Source organism: Dama dama, chromosome X (genome assembly GCF_033118175.1).
Source record: "Dama dama isolate Ldn47 chromosome X, ASM3311817v1, whole genome shotgun sequence".
NCBI lineage: Eukaryota > Metazoa > Chordata > Mammalia > Artiodactyla > Cervidae > Dama > Dama dama.
In genome coordinates this window covers 121,329,133-121,351,336 of record NC_083714.1, presented here as the reverse complement: position 1 = coordinate 121,351,336, position 22,204 = coordinate 121,329,133, and the positions used below count along the sequence as shown (strand labels likewise).

The 22,204-nt window shown below is 35.1% G+C and overlaps 1 protein-coding gene across 1 annotated transcript in view; it reads right to left on the bottom strand.

The window, feature by feature from the left end:
• DMD (dystrophin) overlaps positions 1 to 22,204 on the bottom strand; it is a 2,165,569-nt gene that overhangs the window by 863,815 nt on the left and 1,279,550 nt on the right. The window contains exon 44 of the mRNA XM_061137756.1: positions 21,416 to 21,591. Coding sequence (XP_060993739.1) covers positions 21,416 to 21,591 — 176 coding nt within the window. The remainder of the gene's footprint in view (positions 1 to 21,415; positions 21,592 to 22,204) is intronic.

The window sequence follows — 22,204 nt, the reverse complement described above, 5'->3', positions numbered from 1 at the left end:
CCCTATCAAATCACCAGGGATGATTTTTGTTTGTTTGTTTTGCAGATCTAGAACAAAAAATCTTAAATTCGTTTGGAAACACAAAACACCCTGAATAACCAAAGCAATCCCAAGAAAGAAAAATGGAGCTGAAAAGAATCAGGCTCCCAGACTATACTACAAAGACTATACTACAAAGCTACAGTCATCACAACAGTATGGTATTGGCACAAAAAGAGACACATAGGTCAATGGAATAGGATAGAGAGCCCAGAAATAAACCCACATACCTATGGCCAATTAATCTATGACAAAGAAGACAATAATATAGAGTGGAGAAAAGACAGGCTCTTCAATAAGTGGTGCTGGAAAAACTGTAAAAGAATGAAATTAGAACATTCTCTAATATCATACATAAAAGATAAACTCAAAATGGGTTAAAGATCTAGATATAAGACTGGATATTATAAAACTATTAGAAGAAAACATAGGCAGAACACTCTTTGACATAAATCACAGCAAGATCTTTTTGGATCTACCTCCAAGAGTAATGAAAATAAAAACAAAAATACACAAGTGAAAGTTAACTAAATTTGAAAGCTTTTGCACAGCAAAGGAAACTAAAAACAAAAAGAGAGCCTACAGAATGGGAGAATATATTTGCAAATGATGCAACTGACAAGGGATTAATCTCCAAAATATAAAATCAGTTCATGTAACTCAATACCATCAAAGCAAACAACCCAACAAAAATAGGCAGAAGATCTGGATACTTCCCCAAAGAACATATACAGATGACCAGCGAACCATGAAAGGATGCTCAACATTGCTAATTATTAGAGAAATGAAAATCAAAACACAGGTATGATAGGCCCTATATATGTCAGAGAGCTCATTATCAAAAAGTCTACAAATAATAAATGCTGGTGAGAGTGTGGAGAAAGGGGAACCCTTCTATACTGTTGGTGGGAATGTAAATTGGCACAGCCACTATGGAGAAAGGTATGGAGGTTCCTTAAAAAAGTTGAAATAGAGCTACCACATGCTCCAACAATTGCACTCCTGTGCATAGATCTGGAGAAAAACATATTTTGAAAAATACATGCACCCCAATGTTCATTGCAGCACTATTTACAACAGCCAAGACATGGAAGCAACAAAAATGTCCATTGACAAATGAATAAAGATGTGGTACATCCATACAATGGAATATTACTCAGCCATAAAAAGAATTATATAATGCTATTTGCAGCAACATGGGTGGACCTAGAGTATCATAGTAAGTGATGTAAGTTAGAGAAAGTCAAATATCATATGATATCACTTAAATGTGGAATCTAAAATAATGTACAAATGAACTTATTTACAACAGAGAAATAGACTGAAAAATTTATAGTTACCAAACAAGTAAAGGGGAGGGAAGGGTAAATTAGGAGGTTGGCGTTAACATATACACACTAGTATATATAAAATAGATCATTAATAAGGACCTACTGTATAGCACAGAGAACTCTACTCAAAACACTGTAATAACCTATATGGGAAAAGAATCTAAAAAAGAATAGATACATGTATATATATAAAAATCATTTTGCTGTACACCCGAAACTTACACAGCATTATAAATCAAATACACTCCAATATAAAAATAAATGTTTTTCAAACTCAAACAAAAAAAAACAAACAAAAAATAAAGATTATATACACATCTTAATTTATAATAATCTACTCAGATGAAAACTAATTTAACTCACTCCTGTTATGATAGCTATTATCAAAAAGACACAAAGATTACAAGTATTGGCAGGGATGTGGAGAAAAGGTGGGAATGTAAATTGGTATAGCCATCACAGAAAAGAATACAGCAGTTTCTCAAAAAGATAAAATTAGAATTATCATATAATTCAGCAGTATCACTTCTGGGTAAACATCAAAAGGAAATGAAATCACACACTTGAAGCAATTATGTGCACTTTGAAGTTCGTTGTAGCATTAACCACAATAGCCAAAACATGGAAGCAACCTAAGTGCCCCTTAACGGATGAAGGCACAAAGACAATGTGATTATACAGACACACACACACATATATACAACCACAATGGAATACTATTCAGTCATAAAAAAGAGAGAAATTCTGTCACTTGTGGAAAAATTTAGAGGACACAGCAGTAAGTGAAATAAGTCAAACAGCATATGATCTCACTTACATTTGGAATCTAACAAAAAAAAAAAAGTTGAACCCAGAGAAAGAGAGTAGAATGATGGCTGCCAGGGCCTAAGGGTGAGGAAAATGATATGCTGGTCATAGTATACAAACTTTCAACTATACGATGAATAGGTCCTAGAGATCTAATGTAGAGAATGGTGACTATAGTTAATAATAATGTATTGTACATTTGAATAAGTTAATTAGCTTGATTGTAATGATTATGCAAGGTACACTTACATAAAAATACCACACTGTACATCTTAAATATGTACAACTTATTTGTTAATCATACCTAAATAAAACTAGAAAAAAACTAATTTAATTCCACTAAAATACAGAAACTTTGTTCTTTTTCCCTCCTTTTTTGTACTATCATATTTGTTTGATCTATTTATAACACAAAAATACAGTATTATTATTTTTATGCAATAACATGTCTTAAAGGGGATAGGAGAAGAAAAGGGAAATAAATATTTGCATTTGTATAGTTTTTTACATTTAGCTACATATTTACCAGTTGTGTTTCTCTTCATTTATTCTTGTAGATATGAATTACTGAATGATATTTCTTTCAGCCTGAAAGAGTTACTTCAGCTTTTGCTTGTATGTCAGGCCAGCGACCAAGAAATATTCTTAGTGTTTGTTTGAGAAAGTCTTCATTCACTTTTGTTTTTAAAGGATAGCTTTGCTTTATCTAGAGTTCTTATTTGATAGTTTATATTTTATTGTTTTCCTTTCAGAACTTTGAGGAGGCAGTTTCACTGCCTCTGGCCTCCTTTGTTTAAGGTGAGAAGTTAGCTGCTAATCATATTATGTTTCCTTGTACAAGATGAGTCATTTTTTCTCTGGCTGTTTTCAAGATTTTTCCAGTGATGGTTGTATGTCAGTACTTTGACTATTATGTTTTCAGATATTTATCCCTCTGGGTTTCTTAGTTTGGAGCTTATTGAGCTTCACCATATTTGTAAAGTGATTGACGATGATTTTTCTTCAAATAATTTTTCCGCCCTTATCTCTTTCTTTTCTTTCTGGGATTCTTATAATACCTGCATTGATACACTCAACATTTTCCCACAGGTCTCTAAGTCTTTGGTCATTTGTTTTTCACTCTTTTTTTATTCTATTCTTCAGATGGAACAATTTATCTTCAAGTTTACTGATACTTTCTTCTGTTGTCTGAAATCTCCTTTTGAATACTTTTGAACAGTGAATTTTTTTGAACAGATCTCCTTCTGAACAGTGAATTTTTCATTTTAGATAGGGTACTATGTAATTCTAGAATTTTCATTTGATTCCTTTTTATATCTGTTGATAGCCTTTATTTGTTGTCACTGTCATCAGACTTTATCTAAACATGATTTTCTCTCATTCTTGAAGGTATTTATAATTGGAGCTTTGAAGTCTCTATCTGCTAATTCTAACATCCAGGCCGACTCAGAGACAATTTCTATTGTCTGCTTTTGCCCTGAGTATGGGTCACAGTGCCCCGTTTCTTTAGATGTATAATAATGCGTCTACAAAGTTCAACATTTTAATTAATGTAATGAAGGAGCTCCAGATTCTGATTTCCCTCCATACCCCCAGGGTTGTTATGATTGAAATTTTAATAACTTATCTGGACAATATCTGTGGAATGCTTCCCCACAGTGTGTGACTGCTAACAGCCCTTCTCTGCTATACATATATATCTAGCTTACTAGAGGTCAACATAGCTTAGTTGTCATTAGGCAATGATTGGTCAGCAGTCATGGTCAGACACCTTGAGTCAGTAAAATTTCCAACTTTTGTCATTGAGTCTATATTTCCATAAGAGAATAGATTCAATTTCAGGCAGTTATCAAGTCATCCTACAGCAGAAATATGGACAACTTGTCCAAGTCCTTTATGGCTATGTCATTTCTCATATTTTTCTGATAAATCAAATTTCTGGCTAGTCTTCTAGTTAGCTAGCTGCCCCAACCAAAACAGAAATTTTAGGCCACCTGAGTTGTTACTTGGCCCATTTACTTGCCACCTAGTTCTCTACTGTTACTGATGCTTCTGGGCATGGGGTTTTATAGGTTTGGCTCCAAATAAAGTGAATCCCTCCAGCAGCGAAGGTGCTAGTTTTCACATGTTTTATTGATACTACCCTGGTCTAAGAACTCTGATGACCAAACTAGGGGCGGAGAATGAGAGTCGCCCCAGGCAAAAAGGAAAAACAAACAAACAAACAAAACCCATCAAAGACTACCACTATTTATATTCAATAGTTTTCCTTATATAATCACTTTTTAATTGGGTATATGCATTTGGTTGATTTCCAGAGTCATAAAAGATTTTGCACAGTTTTATTGCTGGGTTTGAGTAGATCTGTTGACCTACTCACTTTGCTGTATCAGAAGACCTGTTTCCAGAGACTAATTTCTAAGTCCTCCTTATGTGCCAAGCACAGGGCTAGTTAATTTAGTTACATAATCTCAAATCCTTAACAAGAGAAGCATTATTATCCTTATTTTTTAATGAGTAAAATAAGACTGATAAGTAAACTGTCAAACAAAAAAATAAAAATAAAAATATAAACAAAAATTCTGGAAGGCATGGCAACCCACTCCAGTATTCTTGCCTGGAGAATCCTAAGGACAGAGGAGCCTGGAGGGCTGCAGTCCATGGAGTCACAAAGAGCTGGACACGACTGAATGACTAAGAACAAACAAAAAGTACCATGCTATTTATTTCCAAGGGCAATAAATACAAGTGGGGACATAGGTGATTGCCCAGCACTTAGTGGTTTCATTTAACTGGCCAACCCCCAATGCCAATTGCTCTTAGTTTCCACTGTCCAATGGCAAAGTTAATTGGCAAGAAAATACCAAACAAATCAGTAGGAGAAACAAGCTATATTTGCCATGGATATACCCAGATCACTTAAAAAAGTACTACATTGGTTCATAAAGGTAGAATTTTGTTTTCATATATAATCCTAATAAAATATGGGGATCCTCAGGCCCATAATTTTCATAGAGTTATAGCCACAGAAATCCAGTCTAAAAACAAAAGATCACTGGAAAATAATCCTAATTTTAATCCACACTTGATCAAAAGAGGGTATGAATATACAAATTACCAAAGATTTTAGAAATTCCATTCTTTCTCTTATTTTCATATCCATCAATTGCTCCAAAATTTTTCTATTTATGAAACTCTCCACAAACTAGACCCATATTCAAGTATTCTCTTGTCCTGTTTTTTTTGTAGATCAACTTTGCCTCTCTAACTATGTACTTGCCCTTTACTCAGTCTTCTCTAGTCTTTTTTTCTTTCTTTATTATCCAAATTCCACATCATTTAATACTACCAAAGATTAAGTATTACCCTTAGATGTTGGAGGAAGCACAAAGATGAGAAGATACAGGTCTGAGTCTTTTTTCAGTGACTGAGGGAGAGCTGGTAAAGATAGCCGGGTTCTCACTGTTCATTTGTCTTGTCCCTGTTATCTTTATTAGCTGTTTTGTTCACAGAAGTAAATATCATCATAGTAGGAAAGGCACAGATTTGAGGTCAGCATTACTGACTTTTAGTCCTTGATCTTTATAAACTTTGATTAGCCTTCACACAATATCTTAATGATTTTTGAGCTGCAATTTAATACTTTGTAAACTGGATAGGAATGTTGCCATCCCCTGCTTACCATTCCACAGTCAGGAAGTGAAGTGGGCATGAAAGATCTTTAAAAGTGAGTTACTGTGAAGGTTGCACAGGGAAACATTTGAAAACTCTTGACAAAGACCATTCATAGGGTAAACACATAAAACTTAAACTCAATATTAATTCTTCACAGGGAACTCAATACTCTGTAATGACCTATATGAGAACAGAATCTAAAAACGAGTAGATACATGCATATGTATAACTGATTCACTTTGCTATAACACAACATTGTAAATCAACTATATTCCAATAAAAATTAACTTAAAAAATTAACTCCTGTTACTTCCAAGTTTCTAGCTTGGGCAAGTGAATAGATAGCCATGCCACTAAGCGTACAGTCTATGGAGGAACAGAACACATTCGGTGTTGGATACATTGATTTTGAGGCCTCAGTATGACTGAGATATGTCCAATGGATTTAACTACAGGATATCATTGATGGCCTTGGCAGAGATAGTATCATCAGAGCAGTGGCAGGGACCAAGAGCCGAAAAAATAAAGAAAGAGATGAGATAAAAGAGGATATGTGAGTTTAAGTATTAGTGACTAGAGAAGGATTCAAATAGGGATAATAATTAGGAAGGGGAAGTAAGAGACCTTATTCAGCTTTGGCTGCCCAGGATCTGAAAACCCTGCACACGTGGGGGGATTTCCTAAGACCAGTGTGGACTCTGAAGGAGGAAGTTGAGTTTTTGAATCTGGAAATGAATGACAGAAATCACAAGGGACCATTTAGAATTCTTTCCAGCAGCAGTGGCATTCTTCACCTCATCTATAATGGTGGAATGGTCCATGGGAGCATGCAAATACAGGGTATGATTTGGATTATAGTTCCTGGAACTGAGTCTCTCCCTTGGTTTCTGCCCATTTTTGACCTGATTTTCTAGCCTTTTGTATGGAAATAGGAGCAGGTCTTTATCCTTCTCATGAAGTCAATTTCTGCTTACATTAAACAGAACTGGATTCTGTTATTCACAGTTAAGAACCCTGACAAATATGGTGGAACACATTAAGAAAGGAGTGTTGGTAATTTATTTTTTTTTAATCTGGAAGCTAAAAATGTTTACTTGGTCAAGGGTAAGAAGTCAGTAGAGAAAGGATAAAGATACAGTTATGCTTGTGTGCATTCAGGGAAGAGAATAATTAATTGGGCAAGGTTCCTGTGAGGTAAGAGATAAGGCCTTCTGCTGAAAATGAGGAGATAATATTACAATAGTGAATGTATAAGCGGAAAATAATTAGATTAATAGCTCACACATGTATGGTGTTTTCCATTTTAGAAACGGTTTTTAAAAGTATATTTATTAGTAGATAAAAAGAAAACATTTTCATTTAAATAAACATATATGGGAAAAAAGTAAATTATAACATATATATGTGTGTGTGTGTATATATATATATATCAATGGCCAAACTATACCAGTTCAGAATTACTAGAACAGACAAGATCTGTTAAAGGGACCATGGGAACAGACTAGCACACAGATGAGGCATCCTTCCATTATATTAAATCCTGGGCAGGAATCAGTAAAGTGATCAATGCATTTTTATCTCTAGACCAGGATTTTCTTTGAGCACAAAGATGGTATACTGACCTGTGGATATTGTGTTCCTTTTTAGTAGCATGATGGCTTTTAATTCTGACATAAAAAGCACTTCAGAAATGATTGCTCATAATATGAAACATGTCTCATAGGACAGACTTTGAAGGTAGTCAATTCAACTTCCCTCAGCAACAAGGAAAATAAAAAGGATGCAAAATGCTTTTTGGCATATTTTCAAAAATGGTTGGCTCAGGTGTAGCTACTGTTGAGTCAGATGGATAATAATAGATAGATTTTAAATAGCGATAACCTTAAAGGGAGAGTGCATTTACAGGATTCCAAGTAAGGAGTTTTATTGGGTATGTTTTGCTTTGTGCTTACTTCTCATGTCTCAGGCTCTCTAGCTCACTCTGTATTGACTGTGTGCATTTCACTGAACACTGTATCTGAAACAGGAGGGAAGGGGGCAGGGCACAACCTTTAAAAGAATGACATGGCCACAGGACACAATATAAATGCATGAGAACCAAATGGGTCCAAGATGGTGGACAAGTTGACTTCCAGTAGACCATGAGCCTCAGTATATGCTCATCCTAATATATTGAGTTGGACTGTAAAGAAGGCTTAGCACTGAAGAATTGATGCTTTTGAACTGTGGTGTTGGAGAAGACTCTTGAGAGTCCCTTGGACTATAAGAAGATCAAACCAGTCAGTCCTAAAGGAAATCAAGCGTGAATATTCATTGGAAGGACTGATGCTGAAGCTGAAGCTCCAATACTTGGGCTACTTGATGCGAAAAACTGACTCATTGGAAAAGACCCTTATGCTGGGAAAGATTGAAGGTGGGAGGAGAAGGGGACGACAGAAGATGAGATGGTTGGATGGCATCACCAAATCAATGGACATGAGTTTGAGCAAACTCAGGGAGATAGTGAAGGATAGGGAAGCCTGACCACCACCACCACCAATACATTAGCAGATGCTAAATGACACACCCACCAGCTCCATAAAAGTTCTGAGGCCAACCATAAAAGTTCACAAAGTGGGCAGTGGCCCAATTCCTGGAAATACCCACCCCTTCCCCAACAATCTTCCCACTCATTAACCTATGAAATTACCCAGCCCATCAAAACTAACCACCCCAAAGTTTGGGCTCTTGGAGTCTCTCACCTTCTGATATGGCCCACACTTTGTCTGCAGAGTGTTTCTTTTTTAATAAATCCACTTCTAACTACCAGTTTGTCTCCAAACACTTACCCAATAAAGCAAGAACCTCAAATTCATCAGTAACACATCCACACTTTAAATATGCTTATAGAAATCCTCACTTTCAACAGGGTGTCCCAAACATACATGGGGGTCATTTCTGATCCACAATTAATAGGATGAGAACTTTGAACTTATTTTTCTATATGTTGTGATGGGTATGCTTTCCTGGTGTATCTCCCATAGTTTGTCTACCAGCTCTTCTGATTCGGGAGTTAAGAGTGGTAGTCTGTGACCCCATGGAGATCACAGGTATTACTTTGGTTCATCAGTCACCACTAGTATTCATCTGCCACAGTAGCTTCCTGACACCTGAACCCTTTCTCCATAGCAGAGCTTATTGGTTAATAGGTACTCTGGAAAACTCTCTTTTATTCACAAGCTAGTGAGTGAATGACATGAGTAAGAGATCTCATTGAGAAGCAGTCAGTTGACTAGGCATGATGACTAAGCATCACTCCACTAAGAAAAAGGCTTATTGCCTTCAGCCTGGCACATCCAAATGCATGTTTTCTGCCTACCTTGGTTTCATTGCTCCACAGGCTCCTCAAGCCTATCGTATTCTAAGTTGAAGTCTTCATGTCTGATTTGCCTTCTTTCTATCTGAATACAGCCCCTTGTATTTTCTCTCACAGCTAACAGCACTCCATTTGGCCAGTTCTCCAAGCCAGAAATCTGGAGAAGGGAGAACTTCTAGAATTCTCCCTTCGTTTTCACCCTCTCATTTAATCAATTACCAAGTCATTTTACTTTCATCTACTAAGTATCTTGAATCTATCTCATCTTTACAAGCTTTATTTTGCTTAGACACTCATTGTCCCTAATCTGAAATACTACACTACTTGAGTCACCCAACTGCCAGTCTCATCCTCCTCATTTCACCTTGGGCTCCACAATCAGAAGGGCCTATGTGGTTTCAAATCTCATCTACTGAAAAACCTTCCAATTTTCTTCTATGCTACTCCACAAAAAAAGTTTTTTGAGGTGTGAAATCTTCCATGACCTGGTCCATTTTGACTGTTCTATTTAGCACCACACCATACTTTGTCCTTTAGACAAACAAGGGAAAAACTCTTACTAAACTTGATTGGGATGACTGGATAGGCAGGATTTAGAAGAATATTGCTAAATTGAAGGGATTATATAAAGTCATTTATGCATATTTTAACATTTTATTTTCATTTAGAGCATAAAAATTATCATTAACTCACCATTCATTTGGTATGGGATACAAGACTTCTCCTGGAATAAGCAACTGACTGAAATTCAGCATATTTTCTTTTGCATAAACACTCCTATACTGCATAATCTATGACTTGCAGTTTTGATTTTTTTAAAGTAGCGTAAGATTTAGAGACATCAGAAAAAAATCTAAATACAAAATCCCTCCAGATTTTTGCAGTTTCTACCCTCTACCCAATTTTTAAATAGTTGTTTCTCTACTTCCAATTGAACAGAATTTTTTGCTAATCAGTCTTCCAAAGCATCTAACTTAGTTTTCACAGAAACTGCAATTATCTTTCTCATTGCATTTCTATATTAATAGGTTATGTAATATTTAACTAAATAAGAAAATTCTAAAAATGAGAATAACTTGCACACATGTGTGGAGAACAGCACACAGGTGACACTTAGAAATCATACTCTCAAATGGTGGGAGGCAAGGTACATAGTTCTAGGAAGTCCACTTGAAAAATTTTCAAAAACACCTCTAAGTTATTTATATCCAGCATTCAGTTTGGAATAGGAATCAGAAAGTTGGTTTTACATATAAAATGGCGAGCTTAGAATAGTTAGATGAGTAAATGGAGATTTAAGAGAGCTTCTCTATACTGAACTACATGTATTCCTCGACTGCATTCACTCTTTCTTGTTTCATTGATTTTGCTCCTATCACTTTTCATCTCTTGGTGTGTCCATTAATTTTTCATTTGACTCCTGCTACCCTATGAGACCCATGCCAGAGATCATCCTGCATACTTCAACTCCTATCTCCTCAGCCCTATAAAAGTTGATAGAAGAAGAATATCTATAATGATATTGTCTGTACCAGTCAATGCAACAGCATGTTTGGATTCAGCTAGTCAGTTTCTAGTTTCTGACTAGTCAGCTAGTCAGAATTTGCCAAGTTTCAAAGAATAAAATATGACATAAAAAGATTAACTATGAAGCTAATTTTTCATAGTCTTTTGATGAAGAATTATGAATGTCCTTGAAAGCTTTTCAAGAGTCACCAGAGAACAGATGGGAAGAGATGAGCTTTTCCATAGACACCTGTGGATAATAATATCTGTATGACTCTCTGTGATCAATCTAAAAATAGCTCTTTGGTAATATGGATTGGATCTAAAATATCTTCTGGTTATAGGTTGATGAGGATAAAAGATCCAGTTTCAAGTCTAATTCCTACTTCAATCACTAGAATTTACTAGTTGTGATCCTGTAAGACTGATATAAAGAAGTGTACAACATGTTTGAATCAAAGAGCATCTTTTTGGTGTAAAGAGCTCTGGAAATTGAAGTCTTTTCTCTTAAGAGGATTAAATTCTAGAGAACACCGAAACTATGATTTATTAACCCAATGTCTACCATTTTTAAGATTAAAACTGATCGTCCAATTTTCAGAACTAAAAATGTATCCATGGAAATGTGATATTATAAAAACATTTTAAACAATGGTTCTGGCTCTGTAGATCTATTTTTAACCTGCGTAGCAATGTCAAGTGTAAAGTTTCAAGGCTAGTTTAATTTGAATGTGCATAAAAATTCTTACTATTAAAATTGAGAAAATAATCCATGGTCATCCACAATGTACTATATTTCTACAAAGTATTTTGGCTTATAGAGAAGAGAATAAGATATTGCCTTGCCCTCCTGAAGTTTTCAATTCTGCTGGGAAAATAAAATATGCATATATATGACATATAATAGATATGTAAAATGTTACATGAGTGTTATAAAAAGGAGCAAGAAGAACTTAACAGAGCAAAGTACTTCTGTTTGAGAAAAGCAGGTAACATTCATTAAGGAAATAGCACTTAAGCTGGGTCTGGAGCACAGGTAGGATTTTAAGGAAATATTAAGGGAATTTAACACAAAAAGTAAATGTTTTTTTCAAAAGCTGAGGGACAGAACACTTTATGTCATGTCATTTTATGCTTAAGACACCAGCTGAAATGGTGGAAGTAGCAGATAATATGGTTGCAAAGATAGGTCAGAATGGATTTCAAGTCCTATTCACTTGTACTAAGTGTGGCCCGCTAAGGGATTGGGCTTGGTAAGTGAGAAGCTGGTGGGCAGAAACTAGAAGTGAGAAAGAAAATATTGCCTGCCATATTAGTAAAAAAGGACATCACTATTATCAAGGACTGCAGCCCTCCAACAGTAAGCCTATGAGCCTTGAGGGAACTCAGGAAGGAAACAAAGAATAGCTGCCATCAAGCAGCTATCAGATTGCAGCCACTCCCTAAGGTGTGGCTCAGGACTTCCCGCTGTGAAAACACAGGATACTGGCCCTGGATGTCTGGGGTGCATATCAAAGGAATGATTTCAGTGAGCCCAAACTCTTGCATCTTGCACATGAGTAGAAAAGCATTCATTTGAATCAGTTCTCATGAGATGGATGAAACTGGAGCCCATTATACAGAGTGAAGTAAGCCAGAAAGATAAAGAACATTACAGCATACTAACACATATATATAGAATTTAGAAAGATGGTAATGATAACCCTATATGCAAAACAGAAAAAGAGACACAGAAGTACAGAACAGACTTTTGAACTCTGTGGGAGAAGGTGAGTGTGGGATGTTTCGAAAGAACAGCATGTATATTATCTATGGTGAAACAGATCACCAGCCCAGGTGGGATGCATGAGACAAGTGCTCGGGCCTGGTGCACTGGGAAGACCCAGAGGAATCGGGTGGAGAGGGAGGTGGGAGGGGGGATCGGGATGGGGAATACGTGTAACTCTATGGCTGATTCATGTCAATGTATGACAAAACCCACTGAAATGTTGTGAAGTAATTAGCCTCCAACTAATAAATGAATAAATAAATAAATAAATGAAAAGCATTGAATTCCTTATCTTGAGATACCTAGTTTTCTTTTATTAACAGTAATCTTTTGTTCCTACTACTTGCCCTTTGTTGTATAACTCCTATACAATCTAGCTCCCCGACTCATTTCCTCAGAGCAGTATTCTACTTGAGATGCTGCCTCCCTCTGAGACCTGAGATCCTCAGTATGTCCACCAAATAAAGCAAAACTCTCAATTTTTAGGTTTTACATATATTTTTTTAGCCAACAGAATCATATCTTTAGTAAAAGGTCCAAGCTAGGATAAGTAATGCAAAATTGGATCTAGATTAACAATGCTAGACTCAAGATGATTTAGGCTTATATCTTGGTTCAAATACTTGCTAGTTATATGATCTTGGATAAAGAACTTCAGCACCCTATGCTCCAATCACCCTTCTATAGAAGTGGAAATAAGAATAGAGTTGTTATGAAGATTACATGAGCTATGTAAAGCACCTGGAATAGCACCTGGCAATATTAAGTGCTGTCACTATCATCACCAATATCATCATCATGATCATCAATATTGTTGTTGTTGCCTAGTTGCCAAGTTGTGTTCAACTCTCTGTGACCCAATGGACTGCGGCATGCCTGACGTGCCTGTCCTCTGTCTCCTGGAGTTTGCTCAAACTCATGTCTATTGTGTCAGTAATGCCATCAAATCATCTCATCCTCTGTTGCCTCCTCCTCCTCCTGCCCTCAATCTTTCCCAGCATCAGGGTCTTTTCCAGTGAGTCAGCTCTTTGCATCAGGTAGCCAAAATAATGGAGCTTCAGATTCAGCATCAGTCCTTCCAATGACTATTCAGGGTTGATTTCCTTTAGGACTGACTGGTTTGATCTCCTTGCAGTCCAAGGGACTCTCAAGAGCCTCCAACACCACAGTTCAAAAGCATCAATTCTTTGGGGCTCGGCCTTGTTTATGGTCCAACTCTCACATCTGTACATGACTACTGAAAAAAACATGGTTTTGACTATATGGACCTTCACCGGCAAAGTGATGTCTCTGATTTTTAATATGCTGACTAGGTTTGTCATAGCTTTTCTTTCAAGGAGCAAGCATCTTTTAAGTTCATTGCTGTAGTCACTGTCTGCAGTGATTTTGGAGCCCAAGGAAAGAAAATGTGTCACTGTTTCCACTTTTTCCCCTTCTATTTGTCATGGAGTGATGGCACCAGATGCCGTGATCTTAGTTTTTTGAATGTTGAGTTTTAAGGGTCTATATAAAGTATCATTAAGTCAAATATCTACGGAAAAGCAGTTAATATAAATGGCTGAGTTGGGACAGTTGTGACAAACTGAAGAGAAAGCTTCCTTGCCCAAACTAATGCTTCTGAAACTTTAAGGTACACATGAATCACCTGGGATTCTTGTTAAAATGCTGACTGTGATTTATTAGATTCTGTATTTCTTAGCAACTCCCAGGTGATGTCTGTGTTCTGGTCCAGAGACTACACTATGAGCAGGAAAAGTCTGAAACATCTGTCACTTAGTTGCAGCTGATCATGCCTTAAGAGAATGTGAGAATGAATACATAGTAGTCAGATATAAGTTTTCAAAAAGAGACAGATATTCTTTTTTTTTTTTTAAGATATGAAGACTCTGAATTTTTAAATATTGGCAATTATTTTGTGACAGTGCCTATGTAAACACACCACTTACATTCTAAGCTAGATTCAGCTTGTGAGCACTGACTCTGGGCTGGATGAAGAGTCAGAATTAAAACTGATGATAGGAAACCAGGAAGTTAAAGGATAGAGCAAATAGACTAGAGTTGGGGCTGGAGAAATCCTGGGGACCAAGGGTAAATGTGTGAGAAGCATTTTAGCACTGGTTTACATGCCTACATTGACTACATTTAAAATATGGCATACCCTGTGAAGAGACTTATGAATTTTAGTAAAATTTTGGTTTTCATTTTGTAGAAAAGGAAGTGTTATATGAAGACTATTTTGTTAGGGGCATCTGAATTAGGGAGAAGCCAAAATTAAGGAAGACAAGAGAAAACAGTTGTTTTAAAAAAGGGTGAATGGAGTACTATGAATTTCAATGGAGGTTTGCAAGAAGAGGTCCTACTAGGCCTACTTTAATGAATTAGATAAGGCTCATTTCTAATTAACAGCATCCATTTGCATGCAAACAATGAACTAAGGTCTTTAAAAAACAATTTCTTCCCTTAAGTACATTCAGGAATGCCTCCCATTAGCTCATTTATGCCATTAATTTGCTTGGCAAACTAGCATAGATTATATACAGGTAAACTTTGGTTCAAAAATTCAGCAGTAAAGATACTGAAATGAGTAAGTTACTGCTTTTACATGAAATCTAACACAGTAAGGGATTTTTAATATGCTTAGCCTTTCTTTGGATTTTGATGCATTCTGATTGATAGAGATGTCTGCATCCTTGCAAAAGTAATATGAAAACATTTTTTCCCTTAGTACTGCTTGCCATAAAGGCACCAGAATTCTTTTGAGAAGGCGTTACTGCCCAGGTCTTGGTTTCTATGTAACATTCTCCAGCCTATCAGAGACTCTTGGAGAATTGTTGATACCATACCCCAGGCAGGGAAAATACAAGGTGAGCCTGGGACATGTAAGGAGAAAGCTTGAATGAACTCCCACTGGTTAAATTTGGTCAAGGTGAGCATTAACAGGAATGAAAACTAATTCATTACAGTATATTGAATAAATAAGCATCCATAAGTCCGTATTGTGAACAAAGAGAGAAAAAAAAAGGAAATGTTTTCTTATTTTAATAGAAGAAACCAGCTTGCAGGATCAAGTCAGAATTAGGAAAGTAATAATTTTGTATCCCCATTGTAACAACTGGATTAGGGAATCCATGGATTACATCAATGGGTAGAAAAGTCATTAGATGATTTAGTAATTTCAAATAAAAATATATTACTTTCTAATTCAATATCTAATGGTTGCCACCTTAACCAAATGATCAAACTTAGCAGCAGTTGGAGTGGGAATACTTCATATTACACATGTCCTGATGTGATACAAATTACATAGCATCCTATATGAAGTACTCTTGACAAAAACATTTGACTTGTATCCTTTTAAGTTTCATCTAAACTCAACTTCCAGTTTATAAGAAATACAGAGAATAGAAGGTAAATTCAATTCAAATTGGAAAAGAAGTGGCAAAACTCTCTCTGTTTGCAGATGACACACTGCTATACAAAGAAAATCCTAAAGAAGTACCAGAAAACTTCTAGAGCTCATCAATGAATTTGGTAGTTGCTGAATACAAAATTAATATACAGAAATTTATTGCATTTCTCTAAACTAACAATAAAATGTCAGAAAGGAAATTAAGGAAACAATCCCATTTACCACTGTATAGAAAGAATAAAATATCTAGGGATACCTATATAAGGAGGCAAAAGACCTGTACTCTAAAAACTAAAAGACTCTGACAAAAGAAACTGAAGACAATGAAAGCATTTGGCAATATAGACTGTGTGTTCTTAGATAGGAAGAATCAATACTGTTAAAATGACCATTCTACTCAAAACAATATACAGATTCAATGCAATCCCTATCAAATTATCAGTGGCATTTTTCATAGGACTGGAGCAACAATTTTTAATATTTGTATGGAGACACAAGAGACCTTGAATAACTAAAGCAATCTTGATGAGAAAAAAAAAAAAAAAGAGCTGGAGGAATCAGGCTCCCTAACTTCAGACTATACTACAAACCTACAGTCATCAAAACAGTATGGTATTGACACAAAAACGGACATGTAGACTAATGGAACATGATAGAAAGCCCAGAAATTAATCCACACACATATGGTCAATTAAGCTATGATAAAAGAAGGCAAAGACATTCTCTTCAACAAGTGATGCTGGGAAAACTGGGCAGCTACATATTAAAAAATAAAGCAATTAGAATATTCTTTTACACCATACACAAAAATAAACTCAAAATGGATTAAAAACCTAAATATAAGACTAGACACTATAAAACTTCTAGAGAAAAACATGAGCAGAAAACTCTTTGACGTAAATCCCAGCAATATCTTTTTGGACCGACCTCCTAGAAGAACAAAAATGAAAACAAAAATAAACAAATGGGACCAAATTAAACTTAAAAGTTTTTGCATAGCAAAGGAAATCATAACACTAAAAGACAACACATAGAATGGGAGAATACATTTGCAAACAATGTGTCTGATCAATCTCCAAAATATACAAATAGCTTATGCAGCTCAACTAAAAAAAAAGATAACAACAATGACAACAATCAAAAAATAGGCAGCAGACCTAAATAGACATTTCTCCAAAGAAGACATAAAGATGGCCAAGAGGCACATGAAAAGATACACAACATCATTAATATTAGAGAAATGCAAATCAGAACTGCAATGAGGTATGGAGGGTCCTTAAAAAAACTAAAAATAGATTTGCTATATGATCCTGCAATCCCACCCTGGGGCATATATCTGGAGAAAACTCTAATTCAAAAAGATGCATGGACAGGACACTGAATAATAATTTAGCGTTATTTTAAATTTTCTCAAGCATGGTAAACAAGCATGGTTATATGTGGCAAGTCATTATTCCAAGGAGATACATGCTGAAATAGTCAGTGGTTAAGTAAAGGAGTGTTTATAATTTATATGCAAATGTAAAGACAACAAAAATTTGTGTCTGTATGTTATTTCCTATATTACAGAAAGGCAGATATGGGGGAGATAGAGACAAAGAGAGAGAAAGAGCATATATGGTGAAATGTTAATTGCTGAATCTAGAAATGTAGGAGGAAGAGAGGAGGGTATATGGGTATTCATTATGCGACTTTACTTCAACTTTTCTACATGCTTAAAATTTTTCACTAAAAATAATATTCAAAAAGAAAATTTCAAGCCACATTTTTAATTAGGTAACATTTAAATTAAAATTGTTATTCCTCAATATATGTTTGTACAATAATTGTCCTATCTGTGAAATGGAGGAAGTAATATCACATTTGTCAAAAGAAAAAAGGACAGATCATTTTTTATTGTTATGGGCAATGATTCAGAGATTCCTTAATTTAGGGATTCTGCCTCCCACTACATTGCTTCCCTCTTTCATTCAATTGTTTATCAATTAACATTATTCTAAGTAAAATACAATTTCTTACGGTGTCAGCAATCCATTGCTTGAAGGTCTGCCTACCCACATTCCCTTGACTGGTATATCTCCTAGAATATTCCAGGATAAAGGAATGTTTGAGGACAGTGACTATATCATCAAAAGGAGCAAAACTATATTATATGATAATGAGGTCTGGGCAGATAAATGAACAACTGATTAGAAATAGTGGGGTCATTTTTTTTTCAGTGCTGTGAACTCTTTTGGCAATCTGGTGAAATCTGGGACTCCCAGAATAATGCTTTTAAACTTATAATATAAAATACACAGGACTCCAAAGGAAGTCAATTATATTGAAGTACAGTTTTAAGATTATTAAAAACACATTTGTGATACAGTAATGCCTGTTTGCTTATTATTAACACATTAATAAGATACTGTGGTAGATCTAATACCTACTACAGTTTTGAAGTAGTGATAAGCATGAACCATATTTTGAGATATATGTGACAATTCTAATGAGATATGGAAACATCTGTGATTTCAGATACTGCTAGCGTTGCTCTGGTTTATTGCCTATATTCAAAATGCAAGGGGATATTAAACTTCAGTTAAGAGGTTAGTGAAAACAAAGAGGTATTTCCTCCCATTCAAGTTCATGGCACCCCTTGACTTCTATCAGTGAACCAAGGCTTAAGAGTCTTCATACACAGGGTTGCTTTGTTTTAACCTATGACTTCCCTTTATGGTCAATAACTTTTGTTTATATCTTCTTCATTTACAAAGACCATTTTGATGGCTAAGTCATCATTAAACTCATTATTATCAGCCTTAAAACTATAGATGTTATTCAGTTCCTCTGCTATATAATTGAGGCAACAGTGAATTTTCTATATTAAATTGAACAGCTAATTGGCTATATTTTATACTTCATTTACTTCCAACACAGACTAACTTCAATGGATGTCTGCTGCTATTTGAAATTTCTGAGAATTTTCTTCTCATATTTCCAATATCTTACATTTTCAAAGAGAAATGTCTAAAGTTATGTAGCTATAAAGCTCCACATAGTTTTTGTAGACTTTAATCACTTAAATTATACACTTTCTTTCATTGGTGTACATGGACTAAGAAACATTAGATATTTCAATAGCTGTATTTAAATCCCGCTTGCAAACTAAGAATACTGTTGTCAGCTGGAACAGTCATCTTATTTTTCACCTGTGCAATAATCTATTTCCTTGTAACTTCTGCTTGGGTTACATTGAAAGCACACTACTGATTAATAATAGTTTCATGATTACAAGCCCTCCCATGATTGTTAGGTTAACATGTTCTTTATAAAATATTATTTTATTTATTTTTACTTTATTTGTACTAGGTGCTTAGCAATAGCTGTAAGTGTATTTGTAGAAATGGCACTTACATTTTATTACTCTTTTATATTTCATAAAACTTAAATGATACAAAAATTCTGAGTTTGCCACAAAACTGATCTCAGTGGAAATTTAAATATGCTAACATCTATTTTTAAAATGTAGCATGAAGTAGACAACTTTAAAAGCTGAGTTTAGAGGAAAAATAAAACCTCAAGGAAGCTGATCTTGACTCTTTAAGGAACAAAGGTACAATGTTTAATGTAGGTCAGAACATTTAAATGGGAGAATTTTTTCCTAACCAATTACAGCCAAATCCCTACTAGTTGTAATTAACCTACAATGTGTGTAATATTTCACAACACAGTCAGTGTACATCAATTTCTTATTAGCTTAGAAGGACCTAAAATTTTAGAACTTATTTGGTGAAACAGGTGTATTGTCCTATCAACATCTGTAAGTTCTAATTTGCATTTAGAAGTCAATGACCAATAATAAAAATTTTAAAACTCAGGTAAGAAGTTACAGAAAATATTTTAAAAAGGCTTTACTCAAATATTATATGAGTAAGATACTTCAAAATGAGAAACATTTTATATACAATAATGAAAAATAATCTTCCACTCAATTTAATCCATTTTATAAAGCTGATATATTTTTATAGCATGTTATTCAATTTTCCTTAATTTTCCCATTTCTTAATGTCTTATTTTAGACTAGATTGGGTCTAGTGCAGAAATGATGCTATACAGGTTTAAACCTGCTGATAGTGTAAATATATTAGCTGTTTAAATAATGGGATGTTGTGTATTTAATAGAAGGATTTCAATTTTGGGGAAAAAAAGTGTATGACTTTCCCAAGGAAGAAATATAACTACAAAGCGTGGGTCTTTATTTTATGTCTATGTATATGTATATATCCCCTGGAAAAGGAAATGGCAACTCAGTCTAGTATTCTTGCCTGGATAATCCCATGGACAGAAGAGCCTAGTGGGTTACAAACTATGGGGTGGCAAAGAGTTTGACATAACTGAGCAAGCAATACTCACTCACTCATACATATAGGTACCCCAGTATTTTCTAAACTAAAATTTAAAATGAAAATGTTTTTAGATGATGCTATTATTTAACTTTAGTAAGATTTGTCTGTGTATGTGTGCGTGTGTGCATGCACGCGCATGTGTAGGTCAACTAATATGTTCACTTTGTACAGCAGTATGAATTGTATCCACTTTCTGAATAATGTAAAAGGAGCAAAGGTGGCCAGAAGAGGTGGGCAAAGACAATGGATGTAATTCCAAAACCTTTCTAATACATCCTCACCAAAGATGCTCATCAGTGAGTTATTCTAGATTTCTGAATATTAAAATCCACCTATTAAGTAGATGAAAGGTAGGAAGCAAGAGCCTGGCAATGAACTGAGTTTTCATTGTTCATGACAATAGTCTCATTTGGTAAATAAAGGGCAAGTCCTCCCTTATGAAATAGGAAACATTAGCAACAACTGGTAGCATAATACAAAACCCTGTTTATAAAAATATGTATGTTTTCCAACTGCAGCAGCACACACTTGGCTTTCTGTGCTTTCAATACCTTTCAAGGGAAAGTTAAATGATGACTGAATTCAACAATACCATCTCTAAGGTTTTGTTTTCCCCTGTAGACTTGAACATTTTCAGCCCAAGTCCTTCTTCAAGAATGTGCTAAGGAATGTAGTGGAACTAAAAGGTAAATATGACTATCATGCTTTTCAGCATCATAAGTCATATTTGTAACTGTTAAACAATCTAGCCAAAGAGCAACTTTTCCTACAAAATAGTCATTTATAACATCCTTTTCTCATCTTTGTTAAAAAAAATAACTGAGATGCAGCTTATGAAAGTTAGAATATACTGAAGACATTCATATTTAAACAATCATGTGTGATTTTTGAAACAAACTTCAAAGCTTAGAACAGTCAAAAAGCATTGCCTATTTAACTAGCAACAGTTACATATTATATTATTCAAGGAAAAGAAAGAGCAAGTTCATTATTGCTATTAAGTGTTGATGGAATCCTTAATGTTAGTGCCTTACACTCTGGTTTGAATCTTTCACAAAATCTTTTATTTTTCTTTTAAGGGCAGCTTAAACAGCTCCACTAAAATTTTAGCATTCCTATTTTAATCTGTCACCCTACCTCTTTTTTCTCTCGGCCAGCTGTTTGCAGACCTCCTGCCACCGCAGATTCAGGCTTCCCAATTTTTCTTGTAGAATACTGGCATCTATTTTTGAGGACTGCTGAATTATTTCTTCCCCAGTTGCATTCAATACTCTGACAACAGTTTGCCGCTGCCCGATGCCATCCTGGAGTTCCTGTGAGATATCAAAAAGGCAAAGACAAAGATGAAGCCCCGTGTCCTTTTATTTGAGAAAAGATTAAACAATGTGCTACCCCATGCAGTTCTACTGGGGGAGAAAGAAATAAAAAAGCTCCATGTGAAAGTTTCTCTATGAAACTGACATGCCCATATCCAAAGGAGACAAAACAGAAAGACACCTTTTATGTGTCAGGAAAAAAGCGCCCTCTCAGTTCAGCTCCAGTTTTTATATTTGTAAAGCTTGTCAGCTAGAGGATGTTATAATGTCCTACAAATCAATTAGTTGGAAACCTTCTCAAGAGCAAATTCGATTTCTTGTCCCCACAAGGATGTTCCATGTTTAATAGTCTATGAAGTGTTGTAAAATTTAAACATGACGAAACTATTCAGATTTCTTCGAGACTGTCGATGTGAGAGGTGAAAAAGAACAAGTGCAGTTTAGCCAGAGTATTTTTTTAAAAACCTCTAGAGATATTTAAACAAACATTCATGACTATATAAGAAGGAAATTTATTTCAAATTGTTTCCATCCATGTATTTTGCATTATAAAACCACATAAAAATGAGAATTAATTGCTTTCAGGGACAGCCAATCAAGAAATCCCTAA